General features: G+C 42.1%; 1 protein-coding gene across 10 annotated transcripts in view; it reads left to right on the top strand.

The window, feature by feature from the left end:
• ank2b (ankyrin 2b, neuronal) overlaps positions 1 to 19,812 on the top strand; it is an 802,067-nt gene that overhangs the window by 656,356 nt on the left and 125,899 nt on the right. For 9 of the 10 annotated variants that reach the window (XM_068039631.1, XM_068039677.1, XM_068039625.1 and 6 more), the window contains 5 exons: positions 1,774 to 1,876; positions 3,059 to 3,162; positions 4,987 to 5,034; positions 12,167 to 12,391; positions 18,216 to 18,370. In XM_068039631.1, the coding sequence (XP_067895732.1) occupies positions 1,774 to 1,876; positions 3,059 to 3,162; positions 4,987 to 5,034; positions 12,167 to 12,391; positions 18,216 to 18,370 (635 nt within the window). The remainder of the gene's footprint in view (positions 1 to 1,773; positions 1,877 to 3,058; positions 3,163 to 4,986; positions 5,035 to 12,166; positions 12,392 to 18,215; positions 18,371 to 19,812) is intronic. The other variant, XM_068039650.1, reaches the window with a different exon arrangement.

Genomic DNA, 19,812 nt, shown 5'->3' with positions numbered 1-19,812 from the left:
CTGGAAATCTGAAACAAAAACAAGAAATGCTGGATTCACTCGGCAGGTCTGGCAGCATCTGTGGAAAGAGAAGCAGAGTTAACGTTTCGGGTCAGTGACCCTTCTTCGGAACTGCAGTTCCGAAGAAGGGTCACTGACCCGAAACGTTAACTCTGCTTCTCTTTCCACAGATGCTGCCAGACCTGCCGAGTGAATCCAGCATTTCTTGTTTTTGTGCCAAAGGTTATAAATTGGGCTCTTCAGTATATGGGGTTTTTATATATGGTAATGTTATGCAGAAGTAAAATTTATTACCAAAACTCTAATCATGTTACCATTGACTGGATTAAGTAACAGCAACTACTTGCGTTGCTATAGGGCTTTTCATGTACAGAGCGCTGTCTTAGAGTGGGCAACAGAAGAAAGGTAAAAGGGAAGAGATGGATTAAAAAGAGCACAAAACATGGCCAAAGAAAAGGGGCTTTTGAAGGCAAGAGAATACAAGGCAGAGATACTGAGGGATATAGTTTCAGAGAGTGGAGCATAGGCACTGGGGGATAAAATAGGAAACAAAGAATAATTGAGAACTGGGAAAAAGGTTATTAGGGCCAAACATGTTTGCCCATTTTTGTAAATCTCAAAGCCAGCTACCTGCCTTCTCACAATAGCACTCAATTCCTTCTATCCCCAGAAACACAACTATTTGTTACTTGAACCCAGTACCAGCTTCAGGGGTGTTCTCTGGCACCTTATTACACAAGCCTTTTACCTTTTATTTGAAACTGACCCACCTGACTTCTCTTTTTAGTCTGAGTTTCTTTTTTTTTAGCTTGCATCACCTGGTATTGGAACTCTTTGCCATTGTGAGCAATTTAGCTTGATCAATTTTGTCAGTTCCCTGCTGATGTTACTTGACCTCTTTCTGATGTGACTCAAGTAGACCTGTGTGAACTTATAGGGTTGAAGATGATTATACCTGCACCCATAAAAATCTGCTTATAATTAACACCAGCTTCTGCAGGCCTTTTGGAACACAGCATAGTCACATGATTACTGTAATACTTGTGTGACTGACCACCACTTGCCTCAATGTATCTTCCAGGGGTTTCCACAGAAAGATGAGTGTTTACTTTGCTGAACAGCTTTGTACAAAGCCAGAGGGGAGTTTGCTCAATGCCACATTGAGATTCTTTAGAGTTGATTTTCAATTCTTTAAATGCATGTTGTTTTCTAAAAATATATCTCCTTTCAAGCCTTCTGATTCTCTAAGATCAGTCAAAGCTTGAATAACTAAAGTATTAGCTTTTCCAAGTAGAAGAGGTGCTATCTTCAGTTTTTATCTGATGCACAGTGATTTCCTTGTGTCAGATAATGCAGCACAGAAAATATTCTGGCCTCCAATCATCTTCCCTCTCACTTTTAGAATATATTTGTTACCTTGATCAAAAGAAAAGCAAAACATACCATAGTTGTGTTAAGAATCTCTGATATATGGCATATAATGCAGAGTAGGTTAGAATTTATTATTCACTCAGTTTAAATGTTCCATTATCATTAAACTGCTTTGTAGGAGCTGTTTTTATTTTGGCTGCTCTCAGTAGTTCGGAATTGAATATCTTGTCCCTTGAATACAATGAATGCTGCCAGTGGGCCTACTTTATTTTCTTTTTGTGAAATCCCAGTCCCCTGGAAGTTGCATAATATGCTAATAGCATGCTTTCTTCACTCTCCTGCCCATCACATCATATCATCACTGTGCTGCTGCATTTCCATGGCAACCGGCCAACCCATCAGCCTGCGATCCTTCAGTTCAGACAGGTCCAACACACCAAGCCATGGCCCATACCAGAGGGACAGTGCCATGATTGAAGAATTAATCACAGCTACAAGTAGCCAGGTATGCAACATGGTGTCTTTGATACAGTCTGAAAATTGTAATTTTTAATGCATTGCCCCTGGCAATTCTAAACTGCATGCAGTATTTTCACCAATAAAAAGAAGTCTATCTTTGCTCTGCATCTGATGAGAGTTATTCCTTTTCAGTTTAGTCAAAAATTGTTTTTAGATAATGGCCGTGATTTTATCCGGGCGACGGGGTCTCAAAATCCAACAGAAGCACCAGGGAGAACTCCAGCCCACCCCTTCTGTGGGAGGCCAGCTGAATCAAGTGTCAATTCGGCACTTAGGCGGACAATGGCGGGACTTCCACAGGATCAAGGACCCCAGTGATGGAAGTCCCGCCCTTTGAGAGCTGCCAGCCAATCAGAGGCCAGCAACTCTTTAACTGAGCAGTGCCACCACAGAGGCGGTGGCTGCTTCCGGTGGAGCCCCCACCCGAGCAGCGCTGGACCCAGTCCACAGATAGGTCAGGATGGGAGGGGTCTTGCTGGGTGGGTGTCATGGGGGGGTGTGTACGGGGTGGCTCTCAGTGGGCCCCTCCCCTTCCCAATATTGGGTCCTTCATGCCTTTTAATGAGGGGACCCACCCACCGCCACTGCAACTGCCGGAGCCGGCAAGCAACCTGCACGGTTTTTCTTGCCGTGCTCCCCATGCAGCGACAGGCCCGCCCACCACTGTGCTAATTGCGGTGGCGGTGAGATGAGGCCCTTAATTGGGCAATCATTGTGCACTTAAGGGCCTCAATTGATGGCAGGACAGGAAGGCTGTTCACAGGCCAGGACCCTCCCTGCCACCTTCCCATCCAATTAAATGTTCTCCCCACCTCCAAACCTGACATGGGGAGAGCATAAAATTTCCCCCAGTATATTTGCTACTTTCCTCTATTAAAATTGAAAAGATAATGAATAAAGTACCATTTTGTGCATTATGCTTTGCTGTAAAATGCATCACAAATTTAGTACTAAGTGGTTTTCATTGGAAGAATTCTTATATGTACTTAGAATGAAAAATTTACTATATGCATCAGTTTAAATTTTCATAGCTTTTGAAATTGAGTTGCATTATTAAATGCTGTTATTTTTAAGCATGTGCAGCAGTTCTAACTTTATTTAGATAGTCAGTGGTTACATAGAAGATGTTTCATTGTCTCTAAAAATAAATGTTCCTTTGAAATTACAGGTAGCTCTGGCCAAGGGCCCTGACAGGGACTCCTCATATCGCTTAAGTTGGGAAGCAGAGAACTTGGACAATGTGGCTCTTTCTTCCAGTCCAATCCATTCAGGGTAAGACATATAAACACATCTGGCAAGTACAGAGAAGAAAGTGTAGCGCATGTGTTTGTGGGGGAGCTGGGAAAATAGCATGCGATATTCTGCATTCACATCACTCTGTCCAAGGATTTTTAAAATTTATTTTAATTTGCAATTCTCATATTCAAATTAGAAAGTGACCTTTTTAAATATGTTTTATCCTTAAAATACATTTATTTTTGCATATTTTCAATGCCTAATTATTTTTCATAATGATTTTGTTCTATAATTGGTAAGCAGGTTATTGGGAGAGATGTATAGACTTTGGGGCTGACAATCAGACAGACTGAATGGGAGGGTTCCTCATTAGCATGGAGCAGGCAGATGTAAAGCACCACTTTGGGCTCACATTTGTGCTTCAGGAGGTCAGTACAGTTCAGCTCACTCTGTCTACTAATACACAACATACCACCCCATTTAGTGTACTCTAACATTTACTACCTTAACCAATGAAGTTCTCTCTCTTTGGGAAGCGTTTGGTAAGACTGAAGTTGGTAAGACTGATGTTGGTAAGACCTGAGACACCAGACATTTCTCTAAAATATATACTTATATTTTGAAGTTATGCTCAAATTAATAATTGAAATCAAAAAAGTACACATTTTAAACTGAAACTTTACTGCTAATCATTAAAAATACCTTGATTTAACTTTGAAATGGATAGCTTTAGAATTCCTACCCAAGATTTCAACAAGTGATATAGAGCACCCAATAACAATACACCAAATTCCAGCTGCCCACATTGTTCAAACAGCCCCAAAGATAATCTTCCAGTAAATAAACCAATTATTAATAGCAAGGTTATCAATTCAGGAAGTCAAACTAAAAGCTTAAAATCCAACATTAAATTATTAATATTTACATGAATAGTAGATGTCTACTCAATAAGATTTTTTATAACCATCCCTCAGCATGGCTTCAAAGCAATTGCATTTTCAGCAGAGAAGCTGATGACTGCATGAATCTGTATAAAACTGTTTAATCCTTATTCTAAAAGGATACAAAATAAATCTTGAAACATCTAATGAAGTAGAAGCCATTTAAGCATGAAGTCCACTAAGAGAAATCTCATTGCCCTAATGCATTACTATGGCTTGGCCTGTTGGCTTAGCAGGTCATCCACTTTAGCAGGACAATTCCTGTTGAGTTGAAGTAAAGTTCTCAACACAACACACCAGTAGAACATCTGAATCTCTCACCTGATGAGACTACCCTCTGATTGAAATGCCAATTGGCTGGGTACGTTGCTGAGTGGGGGAGGTGCACAAACTGAGCATCTAGCTATGAGAATCAACTTTTCTACAGCTACGCAAACAGAGCAGAGCCTCATAGCTGACTAATCTGTTAATGTGCCTCACTGACTCAGTGATCTAGATCCCACCCTACTTGCATTAGTTAGCTGTGAAACTCAGTTGTTCTACCAACTCACAAGCACAGCTGAAAAAGTCACGTTTTGTCAAGAATCTGCTCTGCATACTAGTAGAATAGCAGAATCTAAAGGCTAACTAAGATGCAGTAATTGGGGGAGACCACTGAATTGAGAATCCACAAATACAACAGTCAGTGACAATTGGTTCTTCTAGATAAATTTGTTTCCATTGAGGTATCTGAGGCAATTAAATGGCTTTTACTGTATTTTTAGATGTGTTTAGTGAATGCAGTAATGATCTGTGAAATTGTCATGGTTGCTGCAGTTACATTTATTTTTCAGCATATATTTATTGTTCCCCTCCCCCATTTATTCATCTTTTTCAATTCCCCCATTGCTGCCTCCCACCTTTGTATCTTATCCTTCAGCTACTGGAGCAAGATGGTGCAAGACATAGGAACCTTACAGCCAGCAGGGTGAGAATACTTTTATCCTATCTGTCTGGATTGGATCTGAACACAAGATTGGGTGGGAAGGGATTTTAAGCCTGCCCATCCAGTGATTACCAAGGAGGTGGGCAGTTAAAATGCTCCAGATTACTTACCCACCAGATTGTAAAAGATGCTTCTAGAGAGGCAGCTAGGACACCCATCGAAAGCTGGCAAGGTCCTAATTTCCATAAAACAATGGGGTTCTAATGATGCCCTTGGTTCCGATCGCAATTTTAACCTTGGCCTGAGTAGGGAAGCCACCATGGTTTTTCCAGCAGGTGAAGAGGATCAGGGAGCTGAAGAGGCCCTCCAATTTTTCTTCGTGGGGCCAAGAGAAGCATGAATGTTTCTCCAGGATACATAAGGAATGTTTAGTCTTCCCCTACCATAAACTGTCCCTCCATTTCACTGCCACAAGTCAATTCCAAAAACCCCTTTACTGAGTCCTTGGATGCTGGCTGCTGCTGCCCACCTACTTCCTTCTAGTTCTAGGCAGGAAGTTGACCAGCAACATGGTAATATAGTAAATAAAGTTGCCATGGCCTTAGATGGCTGTAGGCAGGTGGAAATCTAGCTGAAACCAGCAGCTGCCCATTGAAAAAACAGTTAAAATTCCTCCCAGGTCCTAGCGGTAAAAGGTTAGAGTCTATCCCACTGCATCACACAGTACCCTAATCTTTGATGATTTCGATAAAGGCCATTTTGTCTAAGTAGATAAAAGATGCTGAATATCTCAAATGAACATGTGTGATTGGATATTACTTTTGACATTTTGCATTAGTGTCAGTAGCTGAAGTAAATCATATATGTTAAATGGAGACTTGAATACAAGAACTAAAATAACTTTCTGATACTCCCATTCATTATCACAACTATTTGTAATTAGCAGTTCCATGTAAGTAACTCTGCCACCACTTACCTCAGTTAGTCCCACAACAGTAAGGCAGTCTTCTCAATGTTAACCCCAGTGGCAAAACCATTTTGATTCCTTGCCACTACAAGTGGCACCTCAAAATGATCAAAATATTTACTGCAGGGAGGAATCTCTTGCCTATCAATCTATTTAAGGCCTTTTGTGGAACATGGAGTTTTCCATAAGCAAACTCTCTACAAAGCAGAAAAGACAACAATTTAAGAAAAATAGGCAAGGTTTGGGTTGGTGATGTTGTTTTCTGGAGCTAATTAAAAGTAGAATCATCTTCCACTGATGGATACCTGGAAAGAATTTGGATTATATATTCAAAGTTCAAGTTCGGTTTTGGTCTGATGATCCGTTTCTCGATTAGCAGTTCTGTTGTCCATGTGGATTATTTTTTTTTGAGGATTTTCTACTTCACTGAAAGAAAGAGCAGAATATTTTACTGGATTAAGGCACTTTGACTGCACCACCCCCCCCCCCCCCCCCCCAACCCCACCCCGCCCCACATCGGTAATATAGAAAGCCTTCCAACCAGTCACGAGAACATGAACAGGATCAATTTTAACCCTCCCTTCCCGGCAGAACTCTGGCAGGTGGGCAGTTAAACAATAGGAAGCTTACCTACCAGCATGGAACTCGACTCTATCCCGCTGTCCTCAATATTAATCTGAAGAGTTTTGCAGGCTGATGAGGCACTCACCCAAAGCATTGATGCAAATAATGTTAATACAAGTGCGATGGCATTTTGACTGGGGCCTGAGAGGGGAAGTTGCTGCAGCTTTCCTGCTAGGCTTAAACTGGTCTGTTGCCAGTGGAAATGTTGAAGAGGCATTCCAGGTGTCAGAAAATGTCCTTTCTGTAGACAGGTGGTGCAGTAGTACTCTGGATCTACAGGAAATTTTACAGCCTCCCCTGCCCTAGACCTCTTCCCTTTTCTCCTGTGGGGCCGTTCTGAATCTCCCCGCCCTTGCCACTTCTGTAGAAGCCAGCGAGCGGCCAAGAGCAATCTAATCTTCCTTTGCAGCAGCTGCTGTCTGCCTTCTTTCTGCCTATTGCTTGGCAGCATCTTGAGATATTGTGCTCATGTGACTTCTCTAGTAATTAACCTTCTGCTAGCTTTCTAATGCCTTGCTTTCCATGCATATTCTGTTTCAGCTATTCTTCTCCAGTCTCTGACAGTGAATCAAGGTGAAGATTTGCATCTTGGCTTTCTGTGTGGCTCCATTTGCTTTATTGCATTTTGTAGCCCCTTAACTTAGGATCAAAATGCCTCAGTGCTTTGCCTTACATAGTCGTGTTAGCTTGGCCACCAAAAATAGGTGCAGGTATCAGTTTTTAAACTCGTATCTTGTTTTCCAGACTGGGATTCATTTTTATTGGCCAATGGAAACTTGCACCAAAATGTTTATTCTCTCTTTAAACATCATGGTATAATGAAAGAAACAGGAAAACAAATCATGAAATACAAGCCTGTCTATTAAGTGACCATTCTGAAGAGATGACAATTCCATAATAAATGTGTTATCTGTTTTCCAGTATGAAGGTACTAAATTTGTCTTTTTTACACAGCTGTTGTGTTTAAAAAGGCAATGTTATTCCACAGGTATAAGGGTTAAGTGCATAAATTATGCAGAGCACTGATGTAGTTTTTCTTTTTATTCAACTGGTGTTGAGATGAATGAAAAGAGGATTACTGATATTACTCATTGGTGCAATATGAATTTTTTCACTAGTTCTCCCTTTGCTGCTGTAAACCTGCTTTATGCAGAGAATTTGAGGTTAGAATCACATTATTTAGAATTCTTTCCAAACAGTGGCACAGAAATGTTTTTGGCATATTAAAAGTAGTAACTCTTAGTCGTGAGTCATAAAATGAAATATTCAGACCAGCGCTAAGACTCACTTATTTTATACATTGAATTTATAACAATTTGATTAAAATGGAAAAAGTAATAATTTTATTTGAAGGAGAATCATCTCTGCACTTCTTGTATAAAGTAACTTCATAATAAGGAACAGTTCTTTGATTGGAATTATAGTTATTACTTAAGGAAATAAGATTATTCATAGTTCCCTCTTGTGTGTTATTTTAATATCCTCTTAACAACTGTATTAACATGTTTACTTTTGGAGTCTTACTTTTCCATAGGTGTGTGACAACTAACAGTAACATAACAAATACCTTACTGAAAAATGCTTTATATTGTAAAGTTTGACTTTTTTTTGTTTGTGAGGAAAACGTGCAAAAATATACACCCTGTCTGCTTGGGACTGACATAATGGGGTAGAGTTTCACCTGTGAGCACAATGAGCAATCCAGGCACAAATTGCACCCAAAATTGTGAATGTTTTGAAAAGTGTTTTTGTTTCCTCAAGTTTCCGCTCAAACTAATTTGCATATTGTTGAATTCAAAACTTGCCCTGAAAGAACACAATCAGGCAGTGGTTTGAAAGAAATTTAAAAGAAAATAGCGTTTGCTTTGAAAAAGATTCCTTGATATATTTAAGAATGGTAACTTGGTGCAATTTGATTAATACAGCTGAAAATGGATTTTCCACAAAAAAATGCCCATTTTTAATCATTAGCCGGAATTTTTGTTGGGCGGGAGACCCCATCCACCAGCCGAAAAGTCGGTGGCAAGCTCACCTCCGCCAGGCCTGGGGAGCCAGCCTGGGATTTTTCCCTCCCCAGGCCTTTCATTGGTCTTGGGCTGGACTTCCACCTCCTTGAGGCAAGAAGTCCTGCCTAATGGAGCTGCTGGCCAATCAGCGGGCGGCAGCTCTTAGAGCTGTTAGTCCCAGCAGCACCACCGGGAGCGGTGGCCACTGCTGGGACTACATCCCGCCATCGGAGGAAGAGGAAGGATGACCCTTGAAAGAAGGTAAGTTTTTGTAACCGCGCCAGGGACAATCGGTCGGGCCCCAGCAAGGCAAGGGGGGTTGGTTCTGGTGTGGGTGGGAGGTTGCGGAAGTCTTGTATGGTGGGGGTGGTTAGGGCTTCGGGGGCAGCCCTCCTTGATGCATAGGGTGCCAGATAGGAGGGCCCCTCACCAGCCCGCAGGAAGGCTGCCTGGTTTGACCAGGGGTGGGGGGCGGAGGCCTTTAAGTGCCATTCAGTTGGCTACTTAAGGGCCTTGATTGACTAGGGGCGGGCAGGCTGTTTCTTTCTGCCGCCGGCCCACGTAAAATTGCAGCAGGGATTGGGAATGGCACCCCCCCTCCCCCCGCCTCCCACTAAATTTCATGCTTCCCCCCGCCCACCACCGCTCTGCCACCAGCTTGCTCATTTGGGGGACGTAAAATTCTGGCCATGGTGTTAACCCACCACTTGTGAGGGACACAATTTTAAATGACTGAAAGTGACTTTTAAACAATATACAGAGCGATTTGCTAGTTATAGGGGGGTACAGTAGTCAGTTTTGTAATAAGCAAAAAAAATTCAAAAACTATTAATACATGCCTATGAGTATCCTTGTGCCTAAAAGATCCAGCTTAATTTTTAGAGCCTCCTCAAACACCTGCAAATGAGCTCAATTAACGGACATTTGTCATGGTGATTAATTCATCTGGGGCATGGCCTGTTTTATGGGCACAGCCAGCTTCTAGCACAATGCTTTTTAAACTAGCGCAAAAGGTCACAGAAACTCAATTTGCACTAAACTTAATTTGCGCTTGAAATTCCCAATCCTTTCCATGGGTTATGCCAATTCAGGCAATTTGCATTAAAATAAACAGTGCAACCTAGCAGAAACTTCTACCCCAATGAGACTTAAAGTATGAAAAGATGCAGTCAGGTGGAAGGAGAGGAGAAAATGACAGCTTTGATGACATCGGCCGGAATTTTACGTCGGGCCAGAAGCCCTGCCCCTGGCAGAAAAAGTCGATGGGAAGCCCACCTCCGCTGGGCTTGGAAGCCATGCTGTGATTTTATGTGGCCCAGGCCCTTAATTGGCCTCGGGTGGGACTTCCTCTCCTCTGAGGCAGTAAGACCCACCTCCAAGAGTTGCCGGTCAATCAGCGGGCCAGCAGCTCTTAAGTCCCTGCCGTACCACCAGGAGTAGTGGCCACTACTGGGAATATACCCAGCCAGGACCGGCAACGTGGTTGAGGCCCCGGAATACAGGTAAGTGTGTGGGGCCTTGCTGGGGACAATCGGTTGGGCCCCGGCAAGGTGGGGGTGGATCGCTTGAAAGAGGGGATGGGTTGTGCTGCAGGGTTGGGGGGATCCTCCATTGGACACAGGGTGCCCGATCAGGAGCCCCCTCTACCACAGCCACAAAGAGGCTGCCAGATTTTACTGGGCAGCCTTCTGAGCTACTGAACCGCCCGCGTGCTGCTGGTAATATACCAGCGGCAGCGGGAGGAGGCCCTTAAGTGGCAATTAATTGGCCTTAGTTGGCCTGGGGCTGGGGGACTGCTTGTCACCTCCGCTGCCGCTCATTAAATTGCAGCAGGGGCGGGAAGGTGACAGGAACGGCAACCCCTGCCTCCCACTCAATTTTACCTCCCCTCCCCATCTCCCTGCCTTCAGCTCACTCCTGCGGCGGCGTAAAATTCCGTCATTTTGTTTTTTGTATTTCTTTCCTTATTTTTCCTTAGTCATTTCTTAAATAGTACGCAAATTAGAAACCCAATTATGCATACAGCAAATAGTTTTATTTAGCAAATGATATACAAGCTATTACAGTAAAGTAAATTGTGATGTCTCTTGGGACTGGAGTGAGACTTAGCTGGGTTTGCTACAAGATATGCGAGAGCAAGACTGTAGGCTGCTGAACATAATGGAGTTGTCTTTATTCTGTTTTAGTTTCACTTCCCCTTTGCTAACGTGTGTGTTCTACAGCAGCCCCCAGTGTACAGAATGCACAATGCAATTGCAATTTGAAAACACTACAACACTGCATAAATAACCCATAGTTTAGAAGAACCTGATAGTCTTTCATTCAAATGAATGGATAATATCCATCAATGGAGAAGAACCTTTTTTGTTCCATTGCTGATTTCATTTTAAGTTTATAAAATCCTTCTGGAAACAGGCTATGAAATAGTAAGTGACTTTCAGCATGGAGTTTTGCTTTGGTTTACTAGCATACAAATGATACCTCCCTTATTTTGATGGTGTTGTCCAATAGAAATCATTGACTAGCCACAGGCATGGCTATGGTGACACCGTTTTAGCCACATGTAGCAATTTCAGTCAAAACATATTACACACAATACAGGTAAATGTACATTAAATGTGTATATTTACGTAATGATCATCTGTCTCCATTCATTATAAAATTTACATACTTCCTCTTTCTGGCATGAAATTATCAGACAAATTGCAACTTTTAGGTTTTTGTTCAGCAGTTACGAGCGATACTTCAACTTCATCGGAGTGATTGCTGAGAATGTTGACTCTCACAATGAGATGCGCCAGACCCACTCCTGTCGTCTCTGTCCAGAGCATGGTTGGATGCTGTTTGTTCTTTGTTATAACATGTCCTGTTGGAGCTGCTCATTGGAGATCAAAGATTAGATTGCTTGCTCTCAAAATCTACTCTTTGGTGTGCATGTACCCAAAGCAGCTTTGTTGAATTAAAAATCTGACAGTGTGAATTGTCTTTAATTTATTCGGATAAGTGAATTTGTATTGAAGACATGTTTTTGCACTGGAGAAGGGGTGAGCGGGTGTGAATTTGGTACAAATCTAGCTGCATTTAATTGGAAAAGGCTGTTAATTGCTCTCCATTACTCTATACTCAACTTCTCCCTCCCTTTCTCCTGAATTGGGAGGAACCACAACTCATTCTTTCCCCAGCCCAGTGCCTCAGGATCATTACAATAACATTAACACAATGATGATACCACTAGACTCTCATTCAGTTTATCACATAAATCAAAAGCAGTTCTGCTTATTTAGACCTCAGAGAAAGAATGACAAGTGGAAATGTCACCTGATCTGCCCAAAGGTGAAATCAACTCTAGAGGAGCCTATACCATCCAGGTGAAGTCCAGGAATCCACTGGAGCCTCAGGCTTTACACCAGACTAAACCTACCCATGTTCCATATGGTCGCAGATTGAGTGATTGTTCCCTTTCACCATCTATGTCCTGCCTCACGTGATTGAGCAGCCACCACTACACTATCAAAATAAATAAAAGCTCCAGTATCAAGAATGAAGTGGATAATAAAAGCTTTGTATTTAATTACAGTTTCCTGGTTAGTTTCATGGTTGATGCTCGTGGTGGATCCATGCGGGGCTGCCGTCATAATGGGCTTCGCATTATCATTCCCCCTCGGAAGTGCACAGCCCCAACACGTGTGACTTGCCGCCTGGTTAAACGTCACAGACTGGCCACAATGCCCCCTATGGTGGAAGGAGAGGGCCATGCCAGCAGGCTTATTGAAGTTGGACCATCAGGTGCTCAGTTCCTTGGGTAAGTTCCTAAATATGCAAATCCTATATACCACCAAATTTATCTTTTGCTTTATTTAAAATGTTGTCATTTTCAATCCAAAAGCAACATTACATCTTGCTAATTTTGATAAACGTAAAGGTAAATTCTTGCAAAAAGATTACTTTGTCAATATATGTTTCTTCAGATAAGAGCCCAGCCTGCTATTTTGCAATCACTGAAGAACTTGTGAATCTACAGACCTGGGCAGTGTGGTACTGTAATAGATGATGGTGCCGAACCATAAATTACAAAGAAATATTTTAAGCAAGATTTATTTTAGTGTTAATTATGTATTTCTAATATTTTGCCTTGAGGTGTGGCAAAATGTGTATTTATAATACAAAGTAATCAAATGCAGCAGAAAGATACTCAGCAAACTTTCTCTTCATTCATCATTAGAGTATAATTACTAATCATTAGCAAGCCATTGTGGAATGAGAAATAGAGAACAATGCTAAATTATCCAGCAACAAATTATAATTTAAAACCTTTTCTTAAGTAAAGGTTGAGTTGATGTTATGTATGTACAGTATAAGAACATAAGAATTTAGGGAACAGGAAGAGGCCATTATGATCCACTAGCCTTTCTCATTTTGATTAATCAACCCTACCTCACCATCTTCACACCATATCCTTTAATCCTTTCTCTCTCCAATGCAATGAATGGGATTGGATTGCACATGAATTTTTATCATATCCTGTGTGGACTTTATTTTTGATATTAATCTGCATGATCAAATTATGACTTTCACTTAATGAATTGATATCCCAAGATCAGTAATCAATTTAGCTCTGGCCAATCAAGTCAATCAAATACCAGTCAGCAAATGTGTAGACTCATTATTGGAAATACCTTGCTGAAGGAACAATACAGGGGCCATAATGACTGCAACACCTTATTAAATGTTAACACTACAGATATGTATTTGTACAGATCTGTACAGATACAGATATCTGCACTGGCATCCAGGTGGGAACAAAACAGTATATATATTTGCATATTACTTACATGTGTGCTTCTTGCTACTTCCACCCCCCTTTGCCCCCCCCCCTCCTCCCTCCACCCCATTCTTCTGCCCATCAATTTTATGCCCACTCTCTGGCTTCACTTTGGCAGTTTGACCTTTTAATAGCTGAGTATGAAATATCTTTTGAACTGTCATGTTTGTAATTATTGAAAAATCCGCATCTACTGCAGTGAAGCCGAGGGTTCTGTAAGAAGCTCAGGATGGTGTAGAAGACAAGGGAGGAAAACAAGAGAGGAACTGTAAACCTTTCATGAACAACTATTGTTTTCATTGATTGCCCAGCAGGCAATTATTGAATCGAATATCAATCAGTTGTTTTAACTCCGAAAGTATAAAATCTAAATGATTGAGACATTATAAGTAATAACTGATGGTCAGTTATTAATATCAGCAATAAAAGTTTTGATTGCATGCTTGTAAAATTCTTAATATTTTGTCAAGCATCCCGGCTTATTCAAAGAAAAAGTATTGTTTGCATGTTGATGATTTCAAGATTGGCAAACAACATAGGCTTGAATAACAAAAAAATCAGGAAAGATCTGAATGTTTGTTGGTTTTATACTTTTCATCTTCTCTTTTCCACTGCTGCTTTGGATTTACTCAGTAAACTGCATCTTCCTAACTCTCCTCCCCCTCTAAATGAGGGAGAAAGCTTGGTTAGCCGAATCCTGCAGCTTGGGCCTTCAGGAACCAAATTCCTTGGGTAGGAGAGACAAACAAAATGTTCAGAGAAAAATTCATTGGATGCCTCCATGCATATTCCCTGCAACCCTTTCCAACATTCATTATCTTTTAATTTTTTAACGCTCTAACTTTGTCTGTTATGTATGTAAATATTTATTTTTCATATATAGATCACATTTTCTAGAAGTAACTGTTGTGATGTTCTGTGGCTTTGCGTCATGAATGTTGTCATAGCTGGGAATGTATGTGCTCAACACAACAAGGAACTCCCTCTGTTGTCATCCTCCTCCTCCTCCATTCCTTTTGTTATTTCCTCATGTGTTGTGTTAGTGGACATTACAAATGTTCACTCATATTTTCCTATCCTTGCGAAACTGTGTATTAAATTGTAGTCTGTAACAAAGTGAATTGGAAAATGAAAGAATTCTTATTAGAAAGAAGTAATACAAGTGGGTTGAAGTTCTTGTGTCTTGTTACCTATTTATAGACTAGGATCCTGCTAAAATTTAAAATAGTTAAGTCCTGGGTCTCAATGGGACCTAACTTTTTAAATTCCAAAAATTAAGTTCAACTCAGCATCTTGCCTATTTATATATCAAGTGGTCTGAATTGTATTTTGCTCTTCTTCATTTCTGTCCTGTGATTTTCCCTTCTTTTTCTTCATTTATGTACATGAATTCAAAATCATGTATTATTAGTTCAGAGGAGACAGCTGGGGTAGGGATGGAGGAGAAGAATATAAAATAATATATGCATTGAGAGTAATACAATCAATTTGATTGTTTTGCCCATTTATTCCTTATTCATTTTTTACTTTTTTATCTCCTGATGTATCTCCCAATATTTTCTTGTTGCTAATTCATGCATTCATTTGGAAAATGTCACATTTTCCTTTGCAATTGTTTTCCTAATTATTGTTGCTGCTCATTCTCTTATCCATTTGTTCTCATGCTGCTGTTTTATTTCTAACTTTTTCCAACTATCTTTAGTGTCTGAGTTTTCAGCTCTGTTCCGTTCCTTTGTACTGTCATTCCGCATCTGATGCCGGGTAGGCCACTTTCTATATGGTTGGTCTCCATGCAAATAACAAAATGAGGGAGTTGGAGCTCTCTGATTAGCAGACAGTGGAAAATTTTACCTGCGCCATTATTTACTGATCAGACCTTTCATCTGCTTTTGCTTTGGTGGATAACACATTCTTGACTAGGAAGTATAGTGACAGGAGTAATAGAGAACGAGCAACAACACAGTCACTGCTACAAAAAAGGCCACCAAGCTGTACACGTAGCTAGGTGTCAATCAGAGGTAAATGATGTTTCTAAGAATTATTTACTGAAGATTTATTTACATTTGGTGTTTCACTGTGTAAATGTATTCTAGTATTTCAACACTGTTTAAAATAAAAATAAATTCTGGCAGTTTTATTACTTAATTCGGAAGCAACCCTTATTCAGTTACATCATTCTGGATTTATATTCTTGCTTAAGACAAAATGTCTCCGAAAATATGATACAAAAGACAAAAAACAATCAAGTCTCTTAAAAGTTGGTTATCATCCTGCAGGAAAAAACATTACATATTTTTTTTAAATTTCAACAAATTGCATTGTATAAAGCGTTTAGTCATGTACAATAATGAGTAGGTGGGGGAGTTGCAAAGCAATAAGAAAATTAAGTTCAGTTCAAGAAGACTGTGTGGTATTTCAACCTTGAATCTGCATTTTTGCACTTTACTTTCATCCATTTATTGATTTATTTTTGATATTGTATATGATATGATCTTATTCATGAAAGTTTTAAATTTGTGTTAGTTTACCAAAATTCAGAACTGCTTCAAATCCTTGTGGAATGTGGAGTGAAACCAGTAAGTCTATATTACTAACTTTTGGGATATGAGTTAATCATGAATTGGTTGAAGAGTATCGAAAGATAACTTCTCGGCAGTAAGATGTTGAATTTAAACACAGAAAGTGCTGGAAATACTCTCCAGGTCAGGCAGCATCTGTGGAGAGAGAAGCAGAGTTAATGTTTCAGGTCTGTCATAGACCTAAAACATTGGGCTGAATTTTATTAGCTCGTCGACGTTCTCTGCGGTGAGCTTCAAAAAGTTCGTAGCGTCCGGCGCCACCACGCAGGCACCAGCGCCATTTTCAAAAGGCTTCAAGACCTGCAGTTCAATTTAAATGTATAAAGTGACAGGTGGGAAAGATTTAAGTTGAAACTTTATTATCAGTTTAAATCCCCTCTCCCAACCACCCCCCCCCCACCCAATGAGTAATCAATATCAAATAGCCCTATCCAGCCAAAAAAATTTAAAAATTACTTTCTGACCCCGAACTTTCTCCACTTTACCCTTCAACCCCTTCCCAGCATCCCCTCCACCAATCACGTCAGTTTTTGCCATTTCCCCACCCTCCAAGCTGAAAATTTTACTCCTCCATCCCCACCACCACCAGTGTTACGCCTCGGATTTCTGAACAGAGATCTGAAGGCACGGGACTTAAAGCATCTGGCCGGAATATCAGCGTGGGATGGCCGTCGCTCCAAGGTAAGTCAATTCATTTAAATCTCCGCCGTGCGGCGGGGAGGCCGCCATGAGGTCCCTGCCGGTGAAATGGAGCGGGGCCTTCCCGGTGTTGAGGCCCGTGGCGGGCCTCTCCCGGAAGGATTTTCTGGGCCCCCCCCCACAACCCCTGATGTTGGGAGACAAGTAAATGTCAGCCTATTAACTCTACTTCTCTCTCTCCACAGGTACTGCCAGACCTGCTGAGTATTTCCAGCACTTTCTGTTTATATTTCAGATTTCCAGCATCTGCAATATTTTGCTTTTATAGTAAGATGTTGAATTTGTTGGAAAACAGTTCAGATTCCCAGCATGAGTTTCAACTTCAGCACCCTCACTTATAACATTTTGGGCACCTCACTAGTTGCACGATCAATTGAAGTTCATTCCCGTTCAGGCAATTAAATAATGAGAAACAGTGGCTGGAATTTTATGCCCCCCAACCCCAGGAGCAGGTTGAGAGGTAGTGGGGAGGGGGGGGGGGGGGGTGGTGGCGGGATGTTGTGCCCATAGCCTACTCACCATTGCTGGTATTTTACCACGGCAGGGGAGGTGGCATGTGACCTGCCTGCCTTCAGGCCAATTGAGGCTTTAAGTAGCCAAGTGATGGCCACTTAAAGGCCTCTTTCCATCGCCGCTAGTATTTTACCAGCGACGGATGGACACCACCACCTAGGGAGGACGCCCATTAAAATCTGGTGGCTTCCTTGCAGACTAGGTGGGGTGTCCCTCCTGATCAGGCACCCTGTGCCCCATGGAGGCCCCCCTCCACCTCCCTCCCCCCGCAGCAGCACATGCTGCACCTGCTGGAAGACCCCCCCCCTTCCCCCACCAGGGCCTGGCTGATTGTTCTTGCAAGCCCCGGCTCCAATTACCCTATTCTCTGGCCTCCACTTGGCCGGATCCAGGGCCTGCTGCAGTTCCAGCAGTGGCCACTGCTCCCTGTGGTGCTGCAGGGACTGAAGAGCCACCAGCCCTCTGACTTGGCCGGCTGCTCTTGGAGGTGGGACATCCTACTTCAGAGAGGCGTAAGCTACAAACTCAGGTAATTAATTGCCTGAAACATGCAAAATAGCATCATGGCTCCCAGGACTGGCGGAGGCAGGCTCATCCCACCTTTCCAATAGTGGGCGGGGTCACTGTCTCCTCATTAAATCTGACCTCTATTACCTGACCACAAAGCAGTCATGGCAGAACTCTCAAAATGAATGAATACTGCCTCCTAGTAGGATAGTTTCTGTGAGAAAAAGGAGAGAAAATCAGAATTAAAAACAAAATACATTTTAGGTGCTTCATTTTGAATGATACAACTGATTTCATATATAGCTAGATCAAAGTAATTTGACACTGAGACAAACCCTGTATTATCTATTCAGTAGTTCCCAACTGATTATCTTGCATCCATGTTGAAAATTGAATGCCAGCTCACTTTGTTACTGACTATATAAAATTGGTAGAGAGTGGCATGCGACATGCTCGAATTAGGTCTGTTTCCACATTTTACTCATTTCTAACATCTGGTGTTTCAGGCCTGTAATAGTGGAGATTCCACACTTTGCGGCTGTGCGTGGGAAGGAACGAGAACTGGTGGTACTTCGCAGTGAAACTGGGGAGACCTGGAAAGAACATCAGTGTGAATATACTGAGGAAGAGTTGAATGAAATATTGAATGGAATGGATGAAGGTACAAACTTTGTTGGGGTTGTGGGGGGGAGGGGGAGTGTTGGGGAAGAGACAATGAATGAAACAATAAAGGGCCATTATAATTATCTCGTGACATATTCAGGTAGAGATGGGTCCAACATTCACCCTACCTTGAAGATTCATTTGCATCCATTAAATTGATCTAAGGTCAGTTTTGTTTAGTGAGCTTGTGTAGGACTCACCCTTTGATTTTACTGAGACTAGTTGAAGTAGTTTGTACTTTCTGATGCAAGTGTGAGTGCTGAAACAGAAGGCTGAACCAAAGCAGCTGATATGATCAAGATGATTGAGAGTGCAACTTTAGAGAAGGCATCAAGCGGTCTGCTAACCTTTACCTGAAAAAGAGCTCAGGATAGGAATGACTGATCATGGGTTGGTGGAGATGTCTACAGACATCAACACTAGCAGGCCCCTGGGTTGAGCAGTAGTATTATAAGGTAAGGTAAGCTTTTTATTTAAAAAGTTCAGTCCGTCGGATTGCTAAGCGAACAAGTTTTGACTTTTTTTTTCATTTGGTTTTTCAGTAGATTTATTGGGAATCTAGAATAGTGGGAATGGAGGTAAAGGCAGTTGTATGTTCCTCCTGCAGAATGTGGGAGGTAGGGGTCGCCAAGAGTGTCCCTGCTGACTGCATCTGCGGGAAGTGCACCCAACTCCAGCTCCTCGCAGACCGCGTTAGGGAACTGGAGCTGGAGCTGGATGAACTTCGGATCATTCGGGAGGCGGAGGGGATTATTGACAGGAGTTATAGGGAGGCAGTCACACCTCAGGTAAAAGAAGTAGGTAGATGGGTTACCGTCAGGGGAAGGAAAGGGAACCAGCAGGCAGTGCAGGGATCCCCTGTGGCCGTTTCCCTCAACAACAGGTATACCGTTTTGGATACTGTTGGGGGGGACGACTTACCAGGGGTAAGCAATGGGGTGCAGGTCTCTGGCACAGAGTCTGTCCCTGTTGCTCAGAAGGGAAAAGGGAAGAGGAGCAGAGCATTAGTCATTGGGGACTCCATAGTTAGGGGAACAGATAGGAGGTTCTGTGGGAACGAGAGAGACTCACGGTTGGTGTGTTGCCTCCCAGGTGCCAGGGTACGTGATGTCTCCGATCGTGTTTTTGGGATCCTTAAGGGGGAGGGGGAGCACCCCCAAGTCGTGGTCCACATAGGCACCAACGACATAGGTAGGAAGAGAGATGGGGATTTAAGGCAGAAATTCAGGGAGCTAGGGTGGAAGCTTAGAGCGAGAACAACCAGAGTTGTTATCTCTGGGTTGTTGCCTGTGCCACGTGCTAGCGAAGAGAGGAATAGGGAGAGAGAGGAGTTGAACACGTGGCTGCAGGGATGGTGTAGGAGGGAGGGTTTTGGTTTCCTGGATAATTGGGGCTCTTTCTGGGGTAGGTGGGACCTCTACAAACAGGATGGTCTTCACC

This window comes from Heterodontus francisci, chromosome 1 (genome assembly GCF_036365525.1).
Source record: "Heterodontus francisci isolate sHetFra1 chromosome 1, sHetFra1.hap1, whole genome shotgun sequence".
NCBI lineage: Eukaryota > Metazoa > Chordata > Chondrichthyes > Heterodontiformes > Heterodontidae > Heterodontus > Heterodontus francisci.
Note: the sequence above shows the minus strand (reverse complement) of the source record. Positions and strands in the feature narration are given on the sequence as shown.